The 24,457-nt window shown below is 39.5% G+C and overlaps 1 protein-coding gene across 3 annotated transcripts in view; it reads left to right on the top strand.

Moving 5' to 3' along the window:
• The first annotated feature begins 1,115 nt into the window (after positions 1–1,115).
• Tasor (transcription activation suppressor) overlaps positions 1,116–24,457 on the top strand; it is a 59,530-nt gene continuing 36,188 nt past the window's right edge. For all 3 annotated transcript variants that reach the window (XM_028882400.2, XM_028882399.2, XM_028882401.2), the window contains exons 1-7: positions 1,116–1,602; positions 14,461–14,606; positions 16,135–16,227; positions 17,390–17,462; positions 17,869–17,960; positions 18,661–18,822; positions 23,730–23,854. In XM_028882400.2, the coding sequence (XP_028738233.1) occupies positions 1,254–1,602; positions 14,461–14,606; positions 16,135–16,227; positions 17,390–17,462; positions 17,869–17,960; positions 18,661–18,822; positions 23,730–23,854 (1,040 nt within the window). In that variant the 5' untranslated portion in view covers positions 1,116–1,253. The remainder of the gene's footprint in view (positions 1,603–14,460; positions 14,607–16,134; positions 16,228–17,389; positions 17,463–17,868; positions 17,961–18,660; positions 18,823–23,729; positions 23,855–24,457) is intronic.

Below are 24,457 nucleotides of genomic sequence, written 5' to 3'. Positions count from 1 at the left end.
ACATAGGTTCCACTGATTTATTACCTAGCATACAGAAAGCACTGCTTATATACTGTCTGTATTGACGGCAGCGAAGGACGTCTTAACTGGGAAGAAACTAGAAGAGCCCTTCATTCGACTACAAACTGCTTTCTTCTTGGTGATTGTGTGTGTGTGTGTGTGTGTGTGTGTGTGTGTGCACTGTAAGGGAAAAAGGCAAGGGGCAATGTCTAAAAGCCAGCAGCCTTCCTCCCCTCATCATTAGGATGTAAGCTGTGTGGAAAGATCCCAACTATTTGAGCGTTTGTTTGTGTCAAGCTAGGGCCTGGGAGGATGGGTGCACGTGATCTGCTGGGAAGGCAAGAGGTCTGAAGGGCATAGGAGGTTAGAGTAACCATCCTGCTTTAGCTTATCACGGGAGGCCATTTTCTCATCTGCCCTCCCTGCCTGTTTCATAGGCTTTACGCGTGCAGGTGTTTCTCCTGAGTGTATGCCTGGTGCCCGCAGAGGCCAGAAAAGGGCACGAATGCCCTGGAGAGGAGTTAACGGCGGGTTAGCAGTCGCCATGTTGATTGCTGGGAATCGAACCGCGGTCCTTCGCGAGAGCAGCCGAGGCTCTAAACTTGAGTACGTCACAAGAGCAGGAGCAGCCCATTATCTGCCGGTTTTGACCTAGAGAACTCTAGGGATCGGCGAGAGGGCGGACATGCCGGAGGAAAGAGGCGACGCCAAGTGTCCGGGAAGACCGCGCCGGGCTTGCCTCGTCTAACGTCATGCGGGCAGGTCCAGGGCTCAGGAGTTCGCAGAGCGGCCGCCCGGCCGCGGCCCCAGGCCCCGGCCCGCGGCCTCCGGCGACGGCGTCGACGCTCAGGCCGGGCGTGGCCGTCGCCCCTTTTGGCGGGCTCGGCCTCGCGAGGGCCCCGCCCCCCGGCGCCGTCTCTCTGCATTCGCGAGGGCGGGCCCCGCGCTCCTATTGGCCGAGCGGGCCCGCCGAGGCCCCGCCCCTCTCCCGGGCCCGACGCGAGCACGTTGGGTGGCCCGGTGGAAAAGCCGCCTGCAGTCGGGAGCGGCTCCCGGGGCGAGCGGCGCGCTCGGGGTCTCCCGGACGTTCGACAGGCGCCTCGGAGGCCGGCGTGCGGCCCCCCAACCCCCCGGGGGCGGAGGGGCCGGGTGGGTAGCGAGGAACTCGGCGGCGGGGGCCGCGCTGCCCCCAACCCCCACGCCCCGTCGGCCCGCCGGGCGGAAGCTTCCCGGGAGCGCCTCACGGCCGCGCCATGGCGACCGCCGCGGAGACCGAGGCCTCTTCGACGGACGCGAGCTGGGAGAGCGGCGGCGGCGACGACGGGATGAAGCCTGCGCTTCCGGAGCTTGAGTCCTCTCCACAAGATGGCGGCGGCGGCTCCTCCACCACCTCCACCGCGGAGCTCGGCGGTGGCAGCGGCGGCGGCGGCGGCGCGGGGCCCGAGGAGACCGCGGCAGCCGAAGCCGCCCGGAGCCACGGCCACGAGCAGCCTCAGCACACCTCCGAGGCGCCCGCGGCCGCTCTCCCCAAAGGCGCCGAAGAGCCGGAAAGGCCTGTTAGGCGGAGTTTTCAGATCCCCAGGAAGAGCAGAGAAAAGAAAGGTGGTGCCTCCCCTTCTCCCCGACCCCCTCTCTGTCTCTCTCTCCCCCCCTCCATCTTCTCATTAGGACCTCGCTGCCTTCTCCTCTTCCCACACCCACCCGACACACGTAAACACGCACGCGAGCAAGCGCCCGCCGTCTCTCGCCCTCGCTGCCACGGCCGCCCAGCTGCGCTTGGGGCGAGAGCAGAGGGTGGAACCACGCTCCGCCGCTGCCCCTGTCCCCGTGGAAGCTGGAAGTAGCTCAGGTTTGAAGCGTATCCATAAGGCTGCCGCTCCCCGAGAGGAAAGATGGGGCTCGGTGCCCCCTCCTTCCCAACCCCCGATGGCAGAGAAGCTGATGTGGCCGCCTCCTAAAGATGCTTCTGAGAAGTCGGCTTGTGGAAATAGCCCGTGGCCATGGATTCTGAGGCTTTCTCCAAGGCCATTGCGTTCTGAGGACAAGTGCTTTCTCACTATGGAAATTCTTCAGCTATGCGTGTCTACTTGAAATGTGCTCCATGCCAGCGTCTTCTCTTATTTAGAAAATCTCCATTAGGATATGAGCTCCATGCACAGTTTTCCATCACACTTCATTTCCATATAGGGTTTTTTTTTTTTTAAGCATTAGATTAAATAGGATTCTTATGTTTAACTCCAAACTTACTATGGCATTTGCATTTTAAAAGGATGGGAAGGTAGGTTCTTGGTGCATTAATTTCCCTATGGGGGGAAAATGAGAAGTTCTATTTTGACCAAGAATCTCCAATTTACCTTGAACTTCCGATTTTTAAGAAGTCTACTCTTTATTTTTGAAATCAATGTAGGAACAGTTACATTTTTTTTTGAAATCTTAGTGCCATATTGTAAAACGTGCAACACTTTCGTTAGAGTAGGTTTTGACTGTCCAGTAATTTGGAATTTTCTGGATTTGGTTTAAATTTTCCCTTCTTGCCTTACTGCGTGTTACAGTTTTTTAGTGGTTTATTTCCCAGAGCTGTTTCTTTCTTTTTTTTTTTTGTCATTCAAATCTGAAGATTTAGAATCTTGATGGAAATAATATGCATCTGCGTAACCAGCTCTGTTTTCACAACTGAGATTATGAAAGTACAAAGAAAATTCCTTTCTATTTAGATGACAACGGCAAGGAAATAGCACGAGAAAGCATTCAGAGGAGGATGAAATTGACCTTTGCCCACCTAACTTGAATGTTTCTAGAAACATTCTTTAAAATGGGGTAATGTAATACTTTAGGATGTAAGGCAAGATAGTGAATTCTCTTGGTGTAGTTGAGGTGTGGATGGTTGTGTTGATACAAGAAAAGTCACTCATCCCCAAAAGCCATTGGTAGAATAGGTTGGAAGTTCTTTCATATAGGATCTGATTATGAGCCTTGGGGCCTTAACATTTCAGACTGTACCAAAGCCTTTTAAACATCTCTTTTAGATTTTAAATGACTAAGGGTGTGAACAAACCACCTTAAAAACTAAACAACAACAAAACACACTGAACTGGCTTAGCCTTAGGATTCGGTTTGAAATATGGGTAAGGTGGCATGTGTTTCTTAAATTGCATAAGCCAAATCCAGAAGTTGCTCTGACTGCACTTGAAAGTACTAAAAGTGGCATAGGGAATTAGGGAATATAAACCCTAGTTGCTTTCTCCATGGAGTTTGATATATTCCTTGGGGGAAATGTTTATATTTTCCATTTTGTCTAGGGATACGGTTTTATCTGTAAGGGAGGTTGTAGTTAAGAAAGCATGGTAGACTTCATGTTTACTGAAAATAATTGTTAACATCTAACTGTACACCGGCAGCAGTTCAAATAGTACATGATAGGGCTAAATCAAAACTTTTTTCCCCCCTCTCTGGAGCTGAGGACCAAACCCAGGGCTCTATCACAGCACTAAATCCCCAACCCCCTAAAAATCACAACTTTTGAAAACAAAACAACAAAACAAACAGACAAAAAACAATAGAGATAGGATCTTTTTAACTTGCTCCAGCCTTGAGCTTGAAATGCTTCTGCCTAAGCCTCCCTACTAGCAGAAATTACTGGTGATAGATACCATGATCTAGTTCTTAATTTGGAGCTTTCAACAACTAGCTTACCATCTCGGATTTTGTTGTATGTTGGGAGAAGTTGACTTGGAGTTTCAACTTTTTAGTAGAAAAACATTTATCACTTTAGAATGATTATAGGAGTGTTTCTTTTTCTTTTTGTTTTTTGAGACAGAGCCTGGAACTTACTATTTAGATTAGGCTGGCCTGGAACTCAGAGATCCATTTGCCTCTGCCTCACAAGTGCTGGGATTAAAGGTGAGCACCATCACACCCAGCCTATTTCTCATTTTCTTTAACATCACATAATAGGCTTATAGTGAACAGTAGAGAACAAGAAGTTAGAAGAAAGGAAAAAAAATAAATGGTATAGGCATTGTTAGTTTCATTCTAACATTGATTGGAAGGTTTGAAAAGTATGTTCAGGTTTTGGCTTGTTGTACTAGTAGACATCTGACTTACTAGAATAAGAAACTTATAGATAGGCCTTGAGTTTTTAGCATTAAAAGTTTTGTTGCATTCATATTCTAATAGGTGACTATTTATGGTGAAATTTGAAGTTAGTATGTTAATTAAAAAAAAAACCATAAAAGTAAATACCATTCAGTATAATTTATTGACTTTCAAAGTTATAATGGAGACAGGTCTTACTGCATAGCCCATGCTGGCATCAAATAATGTAGCAGTCTTCTTGCCTCAAGTATCCTAAGTGCTATAGTTTCATACCTATAGCAACTCATCCAGCTCTTAAATGTTTATTTGATCTTTACTTGATCATAATAGCATGACATCTAAATACTGCCATTTTAGTGGCGTAATAATACTAGCGGGCAATATAGTACTTGTACACAATAATTCTCAAGAATCTTGTGTGGTAGGTATTATGTCCGTTTCACAGAAAAACTGAAGTACTAAGAAGTAACTTGTCAATTAGTAAATTGTGCAGATGGAATTTGACCATATATATATATATATAGATTACTTGAACTACTTAACTGTGAAGCAAGGCTATTAATAGTCTAAATTTTAATGTTACTTATTTAGGGAGGCAGGGCTTATTTTGGCTCACAGTTTCAGAGTATAGTCATCATGGTGAGAAGTTATAACAGCAGAAGCCTGATGGTTGATCACATTGCATACATCCACAGTCCCCTTTTGAGGCAAGAGCTCCCTTTGTAGCACAGGCTGGCCTCAAACTCATATTTGATAATGCTCTCTTAGCCTTTTAATGTTGGGTTTATGGGCTTGTGTCACCACCAGTGACATTATAATCTAGTATTAAAGTTAACTTGATCAGTTGTATGTTTTGTTTCCAGTGAAATTAGAATAGCATATATTCAACCTTGGGGAGAACTTGGAGATGGAAAGATTATGTTCACCATAAATACTAGAGGACTATATGTTCTAAAAGGTTTTGTATTTTAATATTTTTTTCAGAGCAGATAGAGATTTATTAAATTGTGAGAAATCCCAAGAGTGGGAGGGGGTCTGAGGGATGAATACCTGGATCTTACTGATTTTGATGTGTGTTGTAGTATTTATTGGTTGGACTATTTTCTGTAGTATAGAGAGCCATGAGCCATTAGAGACATCTACATTGTCCTGTAGATGCATTGCCATATTTTATTCTACATCTAGTATGTTATCAAAAGTAAATTATAATTAGTAAATGAATTTGACAGTATTTCTCTCCAAAGTTCTTAGACTAGTAGTACAGTTTATAAAAGATGTTCATCTTTTCAAACAAAATCTGCACTTGTCCTTTTTTTTTTTTTTTTTTAAACTTCCTGCCTCCATCTCCCCAGTTGCTGAAATTGGACCTGGCTCTATAGTTGTCTTTTGTTTGTTTGTTTTGAAACAGGGTTTCTCTGTGTAGTTTTGGTGCCTGTCCTGGATCTTGCTCTGTAGCTCAGGCTGGCCTCGAACTCACAGAGATCTGTCTGGCTCTGCCTCCCGAGTGCTGGGATCAAAGGCGTGCGCCACCACCGCCCAGCATAGTTGTTTTTTTGAGTCATGGTGTTTTAGAATTGAATCTGGATAACTGGATTTTGAAAACAATGATTTTTCTCTACATAGAAGTAAACCTAGCAAGAAATTTCATTTGTAGTGGCTCATGTTGACTTACACCAGTGTATTTTTTACTAACAGCATTATGTTCATTCAACATTGATGTAGAGATGAAACACATTCTTTTTTTTTTTTTTTTTTTTTTTTTTTTTTGGTTTTTCGAGACAGGGTTTCTCTGTGTAGCTTTGCGCCTTACCTGGAACTCACTTGGTAGCTCAGGCTGGCCTCGAACTCACAAAGATCCGTCTGCCTCTGCCTCCCAAGTGCTGGGATTAAAGGCGTGCACCACCACCGCCCGGCAAAACACATTCTTAAAACATTGTCAGGTATTAATTTTTTTAGATAGAAAAGCCATTTACAGATCAGTTGTGAACAAATGGAGACACATTGTATGATAGTAATAAGACCAGTAGATAGTAGCCTTGGACTCATAATCATAGACCACCTTTGGTCACTAGCTGCCCTGCTAATTATTTCCTTTTCTCCCATGTAGCTCAGGCTAGCTTTGTTTTGTTTTGCTTTTGTTTGTTTGTTTTTGTTTTTGTTTTTTTATTCTGGACAGGGTTTCTCTTCAGCTCTGGCTGTCCATTTTGGCCTCAAAGGTGATGCACACCTTTGATCCCAGCATTCGTGAGTCAGAGCAATGCAGGTCTCTGTGAGTTCGAGGCTAGCCTGGTCTACAGAGCGAGATCCAGGACAAGCACCAAAACTACATCCTCAAACTCAGAGTTCTCTTCTGGGATTTAAGGTGTGCACCACCATCGCCTGTCAATTTACAATTTTTTACTAGCATATATTCTATACAATAAGGCTTAAGGGTTTCATTATGGCATTTTCATATATGTACATGATGTCATATCATAACCCCATTACCCTCTTGTGTCCCTCCAAACAACTTTGTTTTTAAGAATTATATGTGTATGGGTGTTTTGTTTGTGTGTCTGCACCGTGTATTTGCCATCAGATGCCCTGGAACTGGAGTTACAGTTGTGAGCTGCCATGTGGGTGCTGGGAACTAAACTAAACCAATGTCCTCTGGAAGAGCAGCCAGTTCTCTTAATTGCTTGAGCCATCCTTCCAGCCCTTCCTTCTACTTGCTAATCCCCTTGCCAGCTAGCACCTGTCAACATTTTTTTCAGGGGGAGTGGGAGACTTACGGTTCATAGCATGGACATCTTACCCAATCTGAACCACAGAAGAGAAGCATCGCCCACTCCCACAACCTTTAACAGTATAAATCCTCAGAGAGGGAGCTCTATCCCTCCTTTCTCAGTTTTGTATAGATCATACATAGGTAATCACAATGGTTGAATTAAAGGCTACACACACATCCTTTACCAACATTGCTAGACCTTGGAGGGAGTGATAGATACTCTTTTTTTTTGTTTTGTTTTTTTGAGACAGGGTTTCTCTGTGTAGTTTTGCGCCTTTCCTGGAACTCCCTTTCCTGGAACTCCCTCTGTAGTCCAGGGTGACCTCGAACTCACAGAGATCCATCTGCCTCTGCTTCCCGAGTGCTGGGATCAAAGGCATGCGCCGCTGCCACCACCACCCGGCTAGATATTCTGTTCATGGTTAGCATTCAGTCATTTATTCTCTGCTTTTAATAGTCACCCACTGCAAAACGAAGCTTTTCTGACCAGAGCTGACAGTTACCACTATTCTATGGGCCTGTCTTGACCTCCTGTCCCAGCCTCCTAAATGCTGGAATTGTAGATATGTTATCGCATTCAGCTGCTGTTCTTTGTGTTGTTGTGGTTCTGGGATGGAACTTATGACTTATTGCATGGCAGGCAAATGCCCTGTAGAGATACATTGAAGTCCCATCCATTGGCTACTCTAGTTATAATTACTTTTAAGTCAGAAAACTTATATTCTGATTATGTGTTTTGATAACAGCATTCCATGTTCTCTAAAGTTCAGTATATCATGTATATATAATACAAGAAGGTCTGCACTGGCACAAAATAAATTGATCAAACTAATTGAAAATGTTCTTTTGATTAAAGAACAAAGTTGCTATTTTTTTTTTTTAACATATTGCCAGTTGCTTAAAGGTAAAATCTTGTGTGTGTGTGTGTGTGTGTGTGTGTGTGTGTGTTTTGTGGGTGTGGCAGTAGGGATGGAACCCAGGGCTTCATCTATGCTTGGAGAGCATGTAACCATTGACTTCTATCATTAGCTGTCTTTTTACTTTTTATTTTGAGAAGTGTCTTACTTAAGATGCCCAGAGCTGGTCCTGAAATCACTGTATAAGCCAGGGTGGCCTAGAATTTGGGATCATTATACTACAGCCTCCTGAGTGGTTGTGATTACAGGCCTGTGGTATTGGGCCTAGGTGTAAACTTAATTCTTAACTGTGATTTTTGTTTCTATTTTTATTTATTTTTTCATTGAAACAAGATATTTCCATGTGGCCTAGGCTGACTAAAAATTCAAAATTCTGCCTAGCCACAGGTACGTGCTACATACCTGACCTAAACATATTTTTTGGGTGGGGAGGGATTTCGGTGCTATATCTGGGAATCATGACGCTTAAATTCAAGTTCTTTTTTTTTTTTTTTTTAACCTTTTTTGAGACACAGTCTTACTATATAGACCAAGCTGATCTTGAACTCACTATTTTGTAATCATTCTTTTACCTTAGCCTCTTGAATAATCTTGAGATAATCACCACTGCATCTGGCTTTAGTTCTGATTTTTTTTAGTACCTATCGGTTTCCTTATCCTAACTATCTCCAGATGTCCTAGATGTGTGGTGTTTGGTTTTGTGGAATATATCTGTAACTAGTTTGTCAATAGGGAAACCGATAGGAAGTTCACTCACCCATCTTTCTGACGTGCTTTTTATGGGATTTAAGCAAATTATTTATTTTCCTTAATGTGTGAAAAAACTTTGTTGTTTCTGTTACTAACCTTCTGTTTCTGAGACAGTGTCTGAAGTAGCCTGGGCTGTCATTGAATTCCTGATCTCCTATCTCACCTCCCTAGTACTAGGATTACAGCAGGTGTTACCATTGCTTACTTCGTTTTAACTTTTGTAATCAACAAGTAATGTCTTATGGTCCCATTCTTTCTCTACAAAAATAAAATTAGAAAAAAAAAATTTGAGGGACTTGAAAGAAGGAACTGGAGAGAGGGCCCAGCGGTTGAGTATTTACAGCTCTTCCACATGACCTGGATTCAGTTCCCAGCACCTATATGGTAGCTTACAACTGGTTGTAACTCTATACTAGGTATGCTATGGTACATAGACAATAAATGGAGGCAAAATACCCATACACTTAGAAAAATAGACTTAAAAGACAAGGGTAGAAAACTTGTTAGAAATGAAATTTTCTTTTAAAATAGTTCATTTCCTGTGCCCACATGTCTCATGATTTTCTGGTGTGCAAAATAAGGAACAATTACATTTTTTCTGACTTGATATGTTTGGGTAGCTCATACCTACATATAACCTTAGTGCCAGAGAACTTGAATTTGAGTCCCACCTAATTATCCATTAATTTTGGAGCTTTGGGGTCACCATAACTTACCTGTCTCAGGTTAGTTTGTCTTGTTACTTGTTTCAGTTTTGAGAAGGAGGCATATTGTACTTGTGTTTTTGATACCTGAGATGATATGTGTAAAGATTTCAGTATCTCAAAGTGTTGGTGACCTACTAGTGCTAAGACTCAGTAACTGTCAGAATTCAGGAAATAGTATTTTGGATAGTGACTTTACTAAGTGAAATGGATGGTTCCTAGTGAGATATTTTAAGATATAAAACAGACCACCAGGGAATGTACAGAAGGTGAACTTAATAAATTTCTAAACTGCCATTGCCAGCACATGGCCTTAAAGTCTTTAAAAGTAGATAGTGTAATTTTATTTTATACAAATGATTGTTGGGGGAAAAAAATCAGTGAAATAATAATTGTGACCTAACTAGTGAATCCATTTGAAATGTGAAATGCTTAGGACACAGGTATTTATTGTTTGACCTAAAGTAATAGTTAATAGTTACTTCTTTTTTGGGGGGGGGTGTTCAAGACAGGGTTTCTCTGTAGCTTTGGAGCCTGTCCTGGACTAGCTCTGGAGACCAGGCTGGCCTCGAATTCACAGAGATCGACCTGCCTCTGTCTCCTGAGTGCTGGGATTACAGGCGTGCGCCACCACCGCCCGGCAGTAGTAGTTATTTCTATTATTCTATTTTTTATGACTTGTTTTCCCCCATTAGCAGATGTTTTAGTTACTCTTGACATGACTGTACAGGACATTGCTTTGGATTAAATTGTAAATGTTTAGTACTTTACAAAGAGTTAATTTATGCAATTTTATGTTTGACTTATTTGTGTGTGTCTCTGTAATTTATTTTTATACGTATGTGTGTTGGAGAGGTGTGGTATGTGCAGGTGATAACAGGTGCCCTTGAAGACCAGAAGCATCAACTCCCCTGGAGCTGGAGTTACAGACCTTAGGCTACCTGACATGGCTACTGGGAATCAAACTTAGGTTCTTTGCAGGAGCGATAAGCACTCTGAACCACTGGACTATGTTGTCAGCCCAGTGTTTGATGAAGTTTTGTTCATGATTAGATTGGTTGGAAGTAGTGTTGTCAGCTTAAGGAAAGTAATTTCTGTGTAAACTTTAAAATTAGTTTAACAGGAGGTAATGGTAACAAAAATAGAATTATCCACCATTCCTATAAAACAAATTTAAACATCTGTTTCTATTTTCTATTCTTGGGTTTTGTTTTATGATAGTATTTATGTATGTATGAATCGATCTTTTTGTTAATTTCTTCTGAGATAGGGTCTCCTTTCCGTATATGTCACTGGCTGGCCTGGTATTCTGTACATAGCCCAGGATGGCCTTGAATTTGTATTAATTCAATTTCAGCCTTTTGAGTGCTGAGATTATAGGTGTGTTCTACTCTGCTGCGCTAGCAAGAGCCTGCTCTGCCTTCTTATTTTTTATTTTGATTGCAATTTATTGGGATTGAACCCAGGTTTTGTGCATGCTAGGAGAAGTGCTTTATCACTAAATCTTAATTTAAAACAAACATTTTGGTAGTTGGAGCTTGTATTCAACATAAAACTTTTGTTGCTACTGTGAGAATAGAAGCACAGCCAGTGTTTGTTCTGATTGTCAGACAAATCTCCCTGATTTCTGCAATTCTGTCCTGGTTTTGTTGTGACAGGGCCTAAATTTTATTGATATTCTGATATGGAAGTAAATTCATATGGTGTGCACCTAGGTCTAAATAGTAAATCATTTCTTTGTTCAAAAGCAGACACACACCCCTCCATCAAGTGTTTGCTGGGATTGGAACTATAACAAGTGGGCTGTGTGGGCCTGTTACTATCTGTCCTAAGTCATCTTGATGTGCGAGTATAATGGCTTTAGGGTAGCATATTCATTCACTTAGTGCATATTGGGAAAGCAGCTCCTTGTGATCCGTGCTTCAGCTTTTATAGTGATTTTAAACTTTGAAAGTGAAAAAACTCTTTATATCAACTTTAAAAAAGAAAAAAAAAAAGTACTGCCTGTGTGTACTTTAACCATTGAGTACACTCGGGACTGCTCATATTTCTACTTACTAGTGTATGGGAAAGATGAAATGAACAAGTCAGATGTAGTTTGTGTTCTCATGGAGTTGACACTTTATTTATTATTGGATACATCTACAGATTTGATTATAGGATACTCTTAGTAATCTTACTCTATTTGAATGTCTTTTTTTTTTTCTTTTTAGTTTACTTATAGTCAGCCTTTTTTTTTTTTCTTTCTTCCTTCTTCTCTGGTTTCTACTCCAGGGTAGCTGGCCCATGAGCTTCCTGAGAACAGTTCTGTTTGCCTCCTACCTTGTAACTTAACCAGCACCTGGCATTTTCCGTGGCTTCCAGGGACCCAAACTCAGTTTATCAGGCTTGCACAGCCAGCTAAGCCATCCTACCAGCCACTTTTTCTTTTCAATTGCATTATTGTAACCATGTTGAATTTATTCTTCAGGATGTTTGCGTATGTTATCTTTAAAGTAGGTATGCATTGGCTTTTACCTGGCACACACAGTAACTCTTCATTTTTAGACTAATACTGTGTATGCCTAGTTAAAGAATGGGTATGCCACTTGACATTGTATCTTTTATAGTCCAATAAAAATAAATTGAAAGTACAATAAAAACAGCTTATTTATAGTTAGCTTTCAGGTATCATACTTTTTAAGTATTTACTTTTTAATTATGTGTATGTATGTGTGTGTCATGAGGATGTACACATGGGTACAGGTGTTTAAGAAAGCCAAAGGTGTAGGATTCTCTGAAGCTGGAGTTACAGGTGGTTGAGGCACCTGACATGATGCTGAGAATTGAATTCAGGTCCTCTTGAAGAGCACATGCTCTTAACCACTGAGCCGTCTCTACAGCCCCGCAAAGTGGCATACTTCTAAGAGTATGTATAAAGCTGAGAGTGATGGCAACTGCTTATAACCCCGGTACTGGGGACTCAAGCTGGAAGATGGCACAGCTGAGGTCAGCCTAGGCTACGTAATGAATTTCAGACTATTATGGATTTTTTTTTTTTTTTTTTTTTTGGTGAGTCCTTGTGTTGAAATATATAAATATCATATATCAGTGCTTTCAGTGGAACCCAAAAGTTACTTAATATTTGTTGACTTTAAATAATGTCTTGAAAAAAATACAGATAAATGGTGAGGATAATTGTTTCTGTGAATAGTTCTGTCTACATTAAAAAAAAGTATGCCTTTTTTGATTTGTGGAAAGTTTATATGTGTAGATCTGATATTTGAAATTTATTAAATGAAAACTTTCATGTATACATTAGAAATTTAAGGTTATTAAGGCCAAATTATTGTTGTGTGTTGGCTTCTTTTGTTTTGAGTTGGGACCTCATTATGTAGCTCTAGCTGTCCTGGAACTTAAGCTGTAGAACAAACTGACCTCAAACTAAGAGATCTGTCTATCCTGAATGTTGTGATTAAGGGCATATGCCACCATGCTTGGTTATTAAACAGGTTAGATGATTTAATGTTTTAAAAATCCAGTGCCGGAGAGTTGTCTCAGGGTAAAAAAAGCACAGTTCACTATGTGTGTAAGCTTGAGTTTGACTCCTGGAACCACGGAAGGAGAATATTGATCTGAAAGGTGTTCTATGATCTCTACATGTACATCTTGGCATGAGCATACCACGTTCATGCATGCATACAAATTTGAGTCAGATGTGGTGAGACATGCTTGTATTTCCAGCACTCGAGAGACTAAAAAAAGGATTTGAGGTTAGCCTTGACTGCCCGGTAAGAACTTGTATCAGAGATGGAAGAAGAAAATCAAATGGAATGTAGAATGGTGAAAACACAAGGCATACAAATGTCATTGTGTTAACTTTACACCAGCTGCTTTGTTCTGCTTAGTACTTTTTTTCTGTGTACTGCCTTACATAATGTACTTGGCATATAATGGTTATTAGAAGTGGAGTTTCCTATTTTATAATGAGAGAACTGGGCTGTTTGATTACGTTATATATCATCTGCTACAAAGCCAGTAAATGACAAATCTGCTATTTCAGTTTTTGCTCTAAAACTCTGTGAACTGTTTTGTTGTTCCAGTATTGGTATTGAAACATTCAAAGCAAATGTTCTATTACTTTTTACTTCTTGTTTTGAAGACAAGTCTAAGTTGCCCAGGCCATCCTTGAACTAGCTCTGTACTTAGCCATCAAATAGCTAGGATAAAGTGGTTCACACCTTTAATTCCAGCACTCAGAGGCAGAGACAGGAGGATCTCTTGAGTTCAAGACCAGCCTGGTCTACAGAATTCCAGAACAGCCAGGGCTATACAGGAAAACCCTGTCTTAAAAAGGAAAGAAAAAACAAAACAAAAGACAACACTGCTGGCTTGGCTCAAAGCCTTGCATTCATTTTAACATTTGGTAGTTAAAAATGTTCTATTTTATATCAATAATAAAGCTATTTGAGTACTGCACATTACTCTAACTTTATTACTAAATGTAAACAATCATTTTATGTGTTCATTGGCTAAAATTGGACTTTGCCCTTTTTTTTTTTTTTTTTTTTTTAAGACAGATCAGGCTGCCTCTAAACTTTTGATTATCCTCTTTTCTCTGCCTTTCAAGTATAGGAATTAGAGACATGAGTTGGGTTTAAGCTTTCATATATGGTAAATCTTTATATTTGCTAAACTATCATAGTCTTAGACATACTTTTTGAGTGTAATGTAAGTAGTAATTGAGACAAGTTGAGTACATGTATAGGTTATTACAAGAGTTTAAGCAGTTTTAGATTGTCAATGTAGCATCCCTGAGGTTTGTAAAATTGCAACCTTTTTTTGTGTGTGAGGCCAGATTCTCATTGCTGAGGGAACTAGTTAGTCTAGGTAAAGTCTTAATTTTTCTTTAGTGAGTTAAAAAAAGTATTTGTGTGCAAAAAGTACATGTGCACATGTGTATGCAAGTGAGGGGTAGGGGACACCTTTGAGTCATGAGGATTCTGGAATTCAGCTATCAGGGCTGTGCAGGAAGCACCTTCACCTGCTGGGCTGTCTAGTTGGTCATCTTCAGTCTTGCACATCATAAAATGAAGTAACTTTTGATGCCTTTTGTTCATTTGAAGTTAGATATTAAAAAAAAAAAAACACAGAGAAACCCTGTCTCAAAAAACCAAAAAAAAAAAAAAAAACCAGAAAAATGTACATTTATGATCTTACAATTGGTTTTTTGTTTTTGTTTTTTTAGCACTTTTCCAGCAATTAACTCCAGGTTCTAGAGAATTTGAAGATGTTTTAAATATTCTCCATTCATCTTACCTTGAGCCATCCTCAGTAACAAATTTTAACTATAGACGAGCTTGCTTGATACATAATGACCTTTTGGAAAAAGAGGTATGTAATTAGCATGGGGAAGAAATCCTTTTTTAATTTTTTAAATGATTTTTTTGTAGTGCTAGGAATTAAACCCCTGGATCCGACTCAATGCTAAGCAAGTGCTCAACCCCTCAGATAAATCTCCCCTCCTAAATTGTATCTCTTTTATTGCTATACTATGTTTATCTGCTGTGTTTAATTGTTACTAATGTGTAGCTATGCAGAATCCTGAAATTAAGTCATTCACTTAGGGATAACTTACTATAAGAGTACTTAATTGTAAATTGACAAGGACTTTTTTTTCCTATTTTATACATGGTAATTAAATGTCTATATTGAAAGATAATGAAATACGATTTAATGTGTTTGGTTAGAAAATAACCTTTTTTTTTTTTTTTTTCTAAAATTTCCGGCCGTATTGTTAATTTTAGTGAAATTTAAGTATATACAAAGGGTAACAGTTGACAATGAATCCTAACTTCATATACAAATTAGATATTCTTTGAGTTTAATATAGGAAAAGCCAGCGGGTATAATTCTGAGGTAACACACAAATGGAATTTTACAATGTTTAATATTTATGGCTTTCTAATGGATATGAAATGTTACAAAGTTTGGTTTTATAATAGTTAATGATATGCTAACAAAATTTAACTTTGAAGGGCACTTCCTGAAGGGCACTGTTACCAGTTTTAGAGAAAATAAAAATTATTGATAGTTTGATGTGATTTCATGGTATAGTAGGGATTTTTTGTTAATTGTTTTTTTTTTTTTTTTTTTTGGTTTTTCGAGACAGGGTTTCTCTGTGTAGCTTTGCGCCTTTCCTGGAGCTCACTTGGTAGCCCAGGCTGGCCTCGAACTCACAGAGATCCACCTGGCTCTGCCTCCCGAGTGCTGGGATTAAAGGCGTGTGCCACCAACGCCCGGCTTTTTGTTAATTGTTTATGGAAATGTTATCTGAAATTATAGTACATGGTTGAAGAGGTAGCCTGAATACAAATACAAAATGCTTGCTGTTCTGTACTTTAAATAGATATCTGTTTGGATCTAAAAGTAAATCCAGCAGTTTAGGTGACTTGACGAATATGGAACATACTGTTAGACTGGGTCCCAATCTGTAACAGAGGCTGGCCTTGAACCCAAAGGAATCTTACTGCTTCAGTCTCCAGACTGCTGGCTTTACAAGGTTAAATCCCACTTGCCACTATGCCTGGGTTAAATAAATTAAAACACCCATTATTCAGTATACCATGTTAAGTGGGAGATAAAAAGATAACAAAACATCAGTTTATAATCTTTGAGGTGATTGGCGGCATAGTAAACTTTTAATAGAAAATTGGCTAAAATTGGTAAGTACTAGATACTTTGGACTGTTTTATATGTATATGGGGAATTAAAATGGGAAGAAATAAAATTGAACATTGAATAGCAGAAAGCATAGAGAAAGATCTTAATTTTGATAGGTTTGAGATTTCTTAGGAAAGTTCTTCAATGCTAAGCTTAATGAAACAATCATGCTGAGTAGTTATAGATTAATTTCTTTTAGTTTACAGAAAAGAGAAGAGAACTGAAGTTTGATGGTCGTTTGGATAAGGAACTTTCAGAATCTTACGCATTTCTCATGGTTGATCGATACCAGGTGAGATAATTCTGTTTCCATTGTAAGTTATGAGTTTCACAATTATTCAACAATACGTTTGGTAAGTATATAGCAACTTTTTTCTGAGAGAGAGGGAGAAAGAGAGAGTGTTGAATTCAGGTTGTCAGTCTTGGTGGTAGGTGCCTTTACCTACTAAGCCATCTTACCTAATCCTTGTTTATTCTTTATGGTTTATCTTTATTTTTAATGAAGTGTATGTGTATGCACATGAGTTTAGGTGTATATTGGATTTCCTAGAGTGAGAGTTACAGGCAGAGTAACTCATGCCTGATATAAGTATACTGAGAATTAAATTTGAGTTCTCTAGAAGACCAGTATGAGCTCTTAAACAGTTGTCTTTCCAGCCCTTGTTGGTTTTGTTTTTGTTTTTGTTTTTTGAGATAAGGTTGTTCTTGAACTTGGGGGTATTTCAGCCATCTGGGGTTCTAGGCATTCACCGTAACCTAATGTTTTTATTGACATGTAAGTAGAAGAAATGATTCAGTGGGGCAAAGTATATGTTTTGAAATTTCTTTTTCAAATGTAATTGTTTCTCTGATCGTTTTTGTTTCTTCTCTTAGAACATGCTTGATTAAACATTTTCTTTTATGAAAACAAGATTGTCTTATATAATGCGGACTATATTCTTATAGCCATTTTTTTCCCCTTTAATTAAAAGTAGTGGTTAACTTTCTCTTTAGATATTTTGCTTGGGGCTGGAGAAGTGGTTCAGAGGTTAAGAATACTTGCTGCTGCTCTTCAAGAGGACCTGAGTTCCATTCCCAGCACCCATATTAGTCAGCTCACAAGTGCCTGTAACTCCAGCTCCAGAGATTCCATTGCCCTCTTTTGGTGTTTGAGGGTACTGCCACACACAAATACATATTGCACATAAATAAGAGTATTAAAAATCTTAAAATATTTTTCTGGTCTTAATTTTCTTTCGTTTATGACAGTATCTGCCACAAGTAGCATAAATAAAGATAAGTTTCTGATAGGATTACCTAAGAAATTTAAACAAGTTTAACATTAATACATAATAGTTACCTGACGTTTGTGTGTAAAATTTCTGTAAGGTATAGTTTATAAGATTACATTTTGAAATTTTATAAATTTTTCTTGTTATGATTTCAAACTGAAATGTTTTGTTTTGTTTACTTAGGTTCAAAGCATATGTGAAAAAGGATTGCAGGTGGGCCAGTCCAAAATAACTATTCTGGGCAGTCCTTCCATGGGTAATTTTTTTTGTTTTTCATTTATACTCAACTACTATGAAGTTGCCATTTAAAACTCTTGATGTAATCTGCTTATAGTCACTAATAAATCTGTATGTTTTTTATATTTTCAAACAAGGAGACTAGTATTAAGTTCTGAAATGTAATGCTGATTTTATTTCTTTGTTTCTGATTTTACATACTTCTAATTGATCAAATATCACTATTTAAAATGTTTATTCTGGCCAAAATGATTTTGAAAAAACGTGATTAATTTCATGTTTTACTCTGGTTTAAGCATCAGCTATCTCTACTGTCTCTAGTATTGCTTTTAAAAAGTTGCCACACCTCCGTTTTTATTATTGGTTAAATATTTTGATTAAAAAAACAAACCTAATTGTTTAAATTGTTTGTCTTTTTCTGTTAGGTGTATATCTGTGTAGATATGCAGATCTCTTACAGGCTAATCCTTTGGAAGCTGGGGCAGTGGGTGATGTTGTTATTTTTAAAATAATGAAGGTAATTTTCACTTTTATTTGTACATATCAAAGATAACATTTAACATTCAATTTTAAGTGTTCTCATGACTTTAGGAGTTTTTGAATTAAAAGTCTGTATTTGGTGGTATATGAAGATACTCTAGACTCTTTAGAGTAATTGGTTTGCGATCTTTTTATGTTTATTTATTAATATAATGTATGTGGGTGTGGGTGCCAATGTCACAGGATGCATGTGAAGATGAGAGGAAGACTTGGGGAGTTGGGGGAGCTAGTTCTTCCTTCTACCTTGTGGATCCTGAGAATCAAACTCAGATCATCAGGCTTGGTGTTTTTTACCTGCTGAACTGTCTCACTGGTTTCTCTCTCATTCACACTCCCTCTCCCTCTCCCTCTCCCTCTCCCTTTCCCTTTCCCCCTCCCTCCCTCCCTCCCTCCCTCCCTCCCTCCCTCCCTCTCTCTCTTTCCCTCTCTCCCTCTCTCCCTCTCTCTCTCTCTCTCTCTCTCTCTCTCTCTCTCTCTCTCTCTCTTTCTCTCTCTCTCTCTCTCTCACACACACACACACACACACAACTGTTTTCTGAAGAAAATAATGGGGAAAAAAGTAACGTGTTGATAATATAAGTAGGTAAATAGTTTAATAGTACTTGTATTTCCTTATTATAATAGCGTATAGTAAAAATGATGTTAAACGGATACTTAAAATATTTTCTTTATTTTAGGGTAAAATAAAGAGTGTTTATGATCCTCTGAGTGTGAAAAGCTTGGAACCTATGTTAAGTAAAAATGCTTTGGATCCTACACCAAAGCATGAATGTCATGTGTCTAAAAATGCCAGTAGAATTACATCCCTTTTGGCTTACAGAGCCTATGAGCTTACTCAGGTATGTATTTGGATCCATTTTAATGTGACAGATTTATTGTATTTATGTGTGTCTGTCTCCCAGTGTGTGCATACAGGAAGCCAAAGGAAAGGGGATCAGATCAGATAAGAGCTGGAGTTATGGGATACTCACCTGGCTTGTTAAGAGGGTACTGGGATCTAAACTCGGGTCCTCAGGATCAAGCAAGCAAGCACTTTTAACTGTGAACCATCTCTCCAGCATCACCTTACTACATCTTTTTTTTTTTTGTTTTGGGTTTTTTTTTTTTTTCTTCGAGACAGAGTTTCTCTGTGTAGCTTTGGAGCCTGTCCTGGAACTCACTTTGTAGACCAGGCTGGCCTTGAATTTACAGAGATCCACCTGCCTCTGCCTCCCCAGTGCTGGGATCAAAGGCGTGCACCACCACTGCCCGGCTTATTACATCTTGAAATGCCTGCATTTCAGGACCCTAGAAAAATCTTGTTGGTGAATAAAATACCATTTATTTTTCAAAGTAAAGGTGACTATCTTAAATCACAATACTTGGTTTGTTCTATTGATGTATAAGAATACAAATTTAAGAGTATATTTTTAAGCCTTACCAGATATACAGAAAACTATATATATGTTCTCTTTTTTTTTTTTTTTTTTTTTTTTTTTGGTTTTTCGAGACAGGGTTTCTCTGTGTAGCTTTGCGCCTTTCCTGGAGCTCACTTGGTAGCCCAGGCTGGCCTCGAACTCACAGAGATCCGCCTGGCTCTGCCTCCCAAGTGCTGGGATTAAAGGCGTGCGCCACCAACGCCCGGCAATGTTCTCTTTTCTAAAAAAAAATTTTTTTTGAGACAAAGTCTCAGTATGTATCTCTGAGCTCTTTATGTAGATCAGGCTTGACCTTGAACTCACAAAGATCTTTTTGCCCTGCCTGCCTAGTGCTGGCATTAACTATGTACTGACATGGTCAGTTTTTTTTTTTTTTCTTCGAGACAGGGTTTCTCTGTGTAGCTTTGCGCCTTTCCTGGGACTCACTTGGTAGCCCAGGCTGGCCTTGAACTCACAGAGATCCGCTTGCCTCTGCCTCCTGAGTGCTGGGATTAAAGGCGTGCGCCACCCGCCCGGCTGACATGGTCAGTTTTTTGTTGATGAAGTTTGTTTGGAGTTTTATGTGACAAGGTCTCGCTATGTAGCCTTGGTTGGCTTAGTAGTCCAGACTGGCCTCGGATTCACTGAGAGATATCTTTTGCCTCAGCCTCTTAAATGTTTGGATTAAAGGTGTGTGCCACTACACTAGGCTACTTTTTTTTGATACAGGGTCTTAGGTACTAGAGGCTGTCCCTGAGCTCTTTCCTGATATTCCTGTTTCTACTGTCTGGCTTTTTTTTTTTTTTTTTTAATACTAGGTCTTGTTATATAGCTTAGGCTGACCTCAAACTCATGATCCTCTTGTCTTATCCCCCTCAGTACTGGGAAAATCATGAGTTCTAGGCCAGACTGTTTTTCTTGCTCTCAGCATTTCTTAGTTGTAGTTTTGTTTAGGTTTGAGGCCTGTGTGCTTTCCCCATTAATAAGCATGTAAAAGGTGTGTAACTAATGGATTGTATGTGAAAAGTAGTGATGCCAGCCTATTAAATTTTAAAATTTTTGTGCCATATATATATATATATATATATATATGTAATTGTTTTCCCTTCCTCAACTCCAAAATCTTTCCTACCTTTCTACCTACCCAACTACATTTTCTTTCTCCAAAAATAAATAGATAAATAAACAAACAAAAAAAGACAGAAATTACCAAACTAAAACAAATGCATACAAAAAGCAAGGGCTCTGTTTTTTTGTTGAACAACTACTCTTAGGCATGGGACCTACCCTGGAGTTGATATAATACACAGTGTTTTTCCATTGGAGAAAATTGATTTTCCCCTTTTTAGCAGGTATCAATTGCAAATAGCTTTTTATTTAGGGGTGGTACTTTGTGTCTACTTCCCCTTCTTCATTCTGGGATTTTTATATGGTTTGAACTTGTGTAGGTCTCATGTGTGAGTTCATATGAGTATCAGCCCTGTTTTGGCTAAGTGATTCTGTTTCCTTGGAGTCATCTACCATTTCTGGCTCTTACAATCTTTGTGCTGCCTCTTAGCATAGATCCTTGAGTGGGGAAGAGTTTGATAAAGACATCCCATTTAGGACTGAATGCTACAAAGTATCTCACTCTCTACACATTGTCCAGCTGTGGGTCTCTGTTAATCCCCATCTACAAGAAGCGTCTCTTGTGAGGGTTGAGTGATGCACTGATCTATGGGTATAGTAGTATGTCATTAGGAGTCATTTTACTAATGTGTTCACTTAGCAGAGTAATAGTAGTATCGAGGACTTTGGGGGTCCAGCCCCTCGATAGTCCCCTCCCAGGGTCCGGGAAGAATCTACAACCAGCTGATAATTAATCTTTAATGGGAAGAAATGAATCTATGTACACGAAACTCCTTAGTCCATATACTTTATTATTCTGTGACAGTTACAAGCTTATATTCTGCTCTCATATTTAGGTCATCTTTAGCCTGATTTCTCTCTACACTTGTCTGCGATCCCCTCTATGTTCTATCTTAATTCCTTCATCTTAGTTCTGGCCCTTCTAGGTTCTCATCTATCTAGTTCTTTCCCCTATCAGCTCCTCTCCCGTCTCCTTCTCTCTCATCTGGCTCTTCCTCATCTTGTTCTTCCCCATCTGGCTCTTCCTCATCTTCCATCTCGTTCCTCTTGTCCTCTCTTCTAGCCCTTCAATCTAGTTCTTCCCCATCTCAGTTCGTTCCTCTCAAGTTCTTACCCATCTGGTTCTTCCATTCTCTTCTCTCTTCTCCTCCCATGCCCTGGAAGTCTCAGTATGTATAGGGAGGGTCCGAGCTAAATTGTGTAAAGCTATTACTTAATGTCCACCTCTCCTAGGCGGTGTCTCCTTGTGGAATTTACCGTAAGTCAGGAGACTTGCATGTGGGCTGTTATCATTTTTAGTCCACCTGGGACTAACAATGGGCGCCCACCTGGGTGGTGTTTCCTGTAGTCCTTGAAAGTGGCCAAGGGAGATAATCTGATTCCAGAGAAAGCCTTTCCTGAGGCTGTTCTCCAAATACCTGGAATGTGTATGTCCAGAGAGTGATCAGTCTACACTGTTAGCCCTTCTTAGGGAAAAGTCAATTGGGAAAACTATGAAGGCACACATGATTTTCATAACAGAAGACAGCTGATATATAACAAGCCAAGTAACACCAAAAACTCCTTGGGATTTGGCTTCCTCTGGAGGAATTCCCTGATTCCATAACCAGCTGAGTTCTTATGATATATTCCTGCGGCCTGCAGCATAGTAGTAGGTTTTCCACTAGGGCCCATGACTTATTTAGTCTCAGGTTCTTGGCCACTTTAGCAGTCATAGGGTTCCATCTCATGGAAGGGGCCTTAAATCCAATAGAAAAACGTTTGGTTACTCCAATAATGTGTACCACTATTGCACTAGCATATGTTGCAGGCCGATTGCTGTTGTAGGTCAAGGATTTCATAGCTGAGTAATAGTGATGATTATTTTCCTCTTCTAGTAGCGTGCATAGTACCTTCCAGCACCATGTGTGCTGGTTGGTAGGAGTTGAAGCTCCTTAGTTGGGCACCAGCCCAATTTCTGCATGTTTGATGACATAATGTATTCAGCAATAGGACCTTATTGTCAGATTGTACAGGGCAACCAGTAACTTTGGCAATAGCCTGTGATGTTTGAATGGGTTTGTGGCACTCCTTTGGCCAACTGTTAAGAAGATGTAACCTGTTATTGGCCCTGGGGGTTTTACTTGGTGGCATAAGATGTCAAGTTGTGGGCATTGTCCTCTTCCATTATATAGTGAACCTTTTTGTTGGGGCTGGACAGATGGCAGATCAGTTAAGATCCTTGACTACTCTTGGAGAGGGTCTGAATTTGTTTGTCAGCACCACATGACAGTTCACAAATGTCTGTAACTCCAGTTCCAACGGATCAGATGCCTTCTGGCTTCCTTAGGCAGCAGGCAGGCAAGTGGTGCCCAGACAGACATATGTAGGCAAATACTCATAAACATAAAATAATAACAAAATTTTTCTGCAGTATTTGTGGAAAATAGTTTGTTGGCTCTTTGTTGAATTGTCTTTGGCTGGGGGTTTTAACCAAAATTATTCACAAAAGGCATCAGGAACTTCCTTAATTCATTCCTTTTAGATAATAGTGTTGTTGGTAGGCTTGAAGTATAGTTAGTAACTGGGTTTTCTAGAACTTATAAACCAGAGCTTTTTACATATATATATATATATTTATATATTTTTTTTTAAAAAGTGTTTTGGAAGTATTTTGAGAAAAATAACATTATTGAAATCAGTAATTTCCCAGAGAAAAGGACTTGATTATAGGCTCAGGCATTCTTTCTCAGTTTTCTGCAGTCAGAAAACTCCAGCATGATGACTGTCATAAATGGGGCGGGAAAAGGCTTTTGTCGTCTTCTTTTGCACACTTTCTTTGCTTCATTCTTTGCAACTGAGTTCTTGTTTTGTTTTCTTTTGCACTAACACAAAAAATGATACTTAATATTGGTTGAAATTTTGTCCTTAGTATTTTTTACTTTCTTAATCAAGTTGCCTTTTCTGGGCTGACCTAGTTCAGGCTATATTTTATTTTATTTTCATTAGTAAGTTAATTGCACATTCCTTTTGTCAACGCTTCAGAAGTAAACTTCTGGGATACCTTGGTATCTGGTACATAAAATACATAGCAAGTACAATTTTTTTGTTTTGGTTAAGTGGATAAGCTCAAGGAAGTTTCTTTGCCACCAGAGTTGCTTAAAGGTTTTTAATAAAATAAATATATCTTCTCTACTACTTGCCTATTCTGAAATGTTAATTTTGTGCTTTCTTGTTTTTAGTATTATTTTTATGAGTATGGCTTTGATGAACTAAGACGGAGACCAAGACATGTTTGTCCATATGCAGTTGTGTCTTTTACTTACAAAGATGATATACAAACTCCAAAGTTTGTGTCTTCACTGAGGTAAGACAATTTTACACAGAGAAATTGTTCAGAAGCTTCCATTGATCTCTTCAACCTTTTTTGACATTAACTAGATGTTTTCATGTTCATGGTAAGTATGAAGGATGACCATTACTTTGGAAACAGGAACTAAAATTTGCTTTTATTCACCTAGCTAAATTGTGGGGCTTTTTCTTTTTGGTTTACATGTACTTTGAGATTTTAACTCGTTGTGTTATATGCCTGTACTCCCAGCACTTGGGACATAGAGGTCAGCCTTGGCTATCCAGTGAATTTGAAGCCATCTTCTTTTCGTGAGTTCCTGCCTTCCCCAAACAGAAATTTTGTTTAATTTTGTTTAGAAACTCTTAAAAATTGAGTTTCTAAAGCCGGGCGGTGATGGTGCATGCCTTTAATCCCAGCACTTGGGAGGCAGAGCCAGGCGGATCTCTGTGAGGTCGAGGCCAGCCTGGTCTACAGAGTGAGGTCCAGGACAGGCTCCAAAGCTACACAAAGAAACCCTGTCTGGAAAACAACACCAAAAAAGATGTTTCTCTAAAGCTGTGTCCCAAACCAATGAACTATTTAATGGAATGCCTAGACATTCCTAGTCTTAAGAATCAG

Source organism: Peromyscus leucopus, chromosome 9 (assembly GCF_004664715.2).
Source record: "Peromyscus leucopus breed LL Stock chromosome 9, UCI_PerLeu_2.1, whole genome shotgun sequence".
NCBI lineage: Eukaryota > Metazoa > Chordata > Mammalia > Rodentia > Cricetidae > Peromyscus > Peromyscus leucopus.
This window is presented reverse-complemented; position numbering and strand designations above follow the sequence as displayed.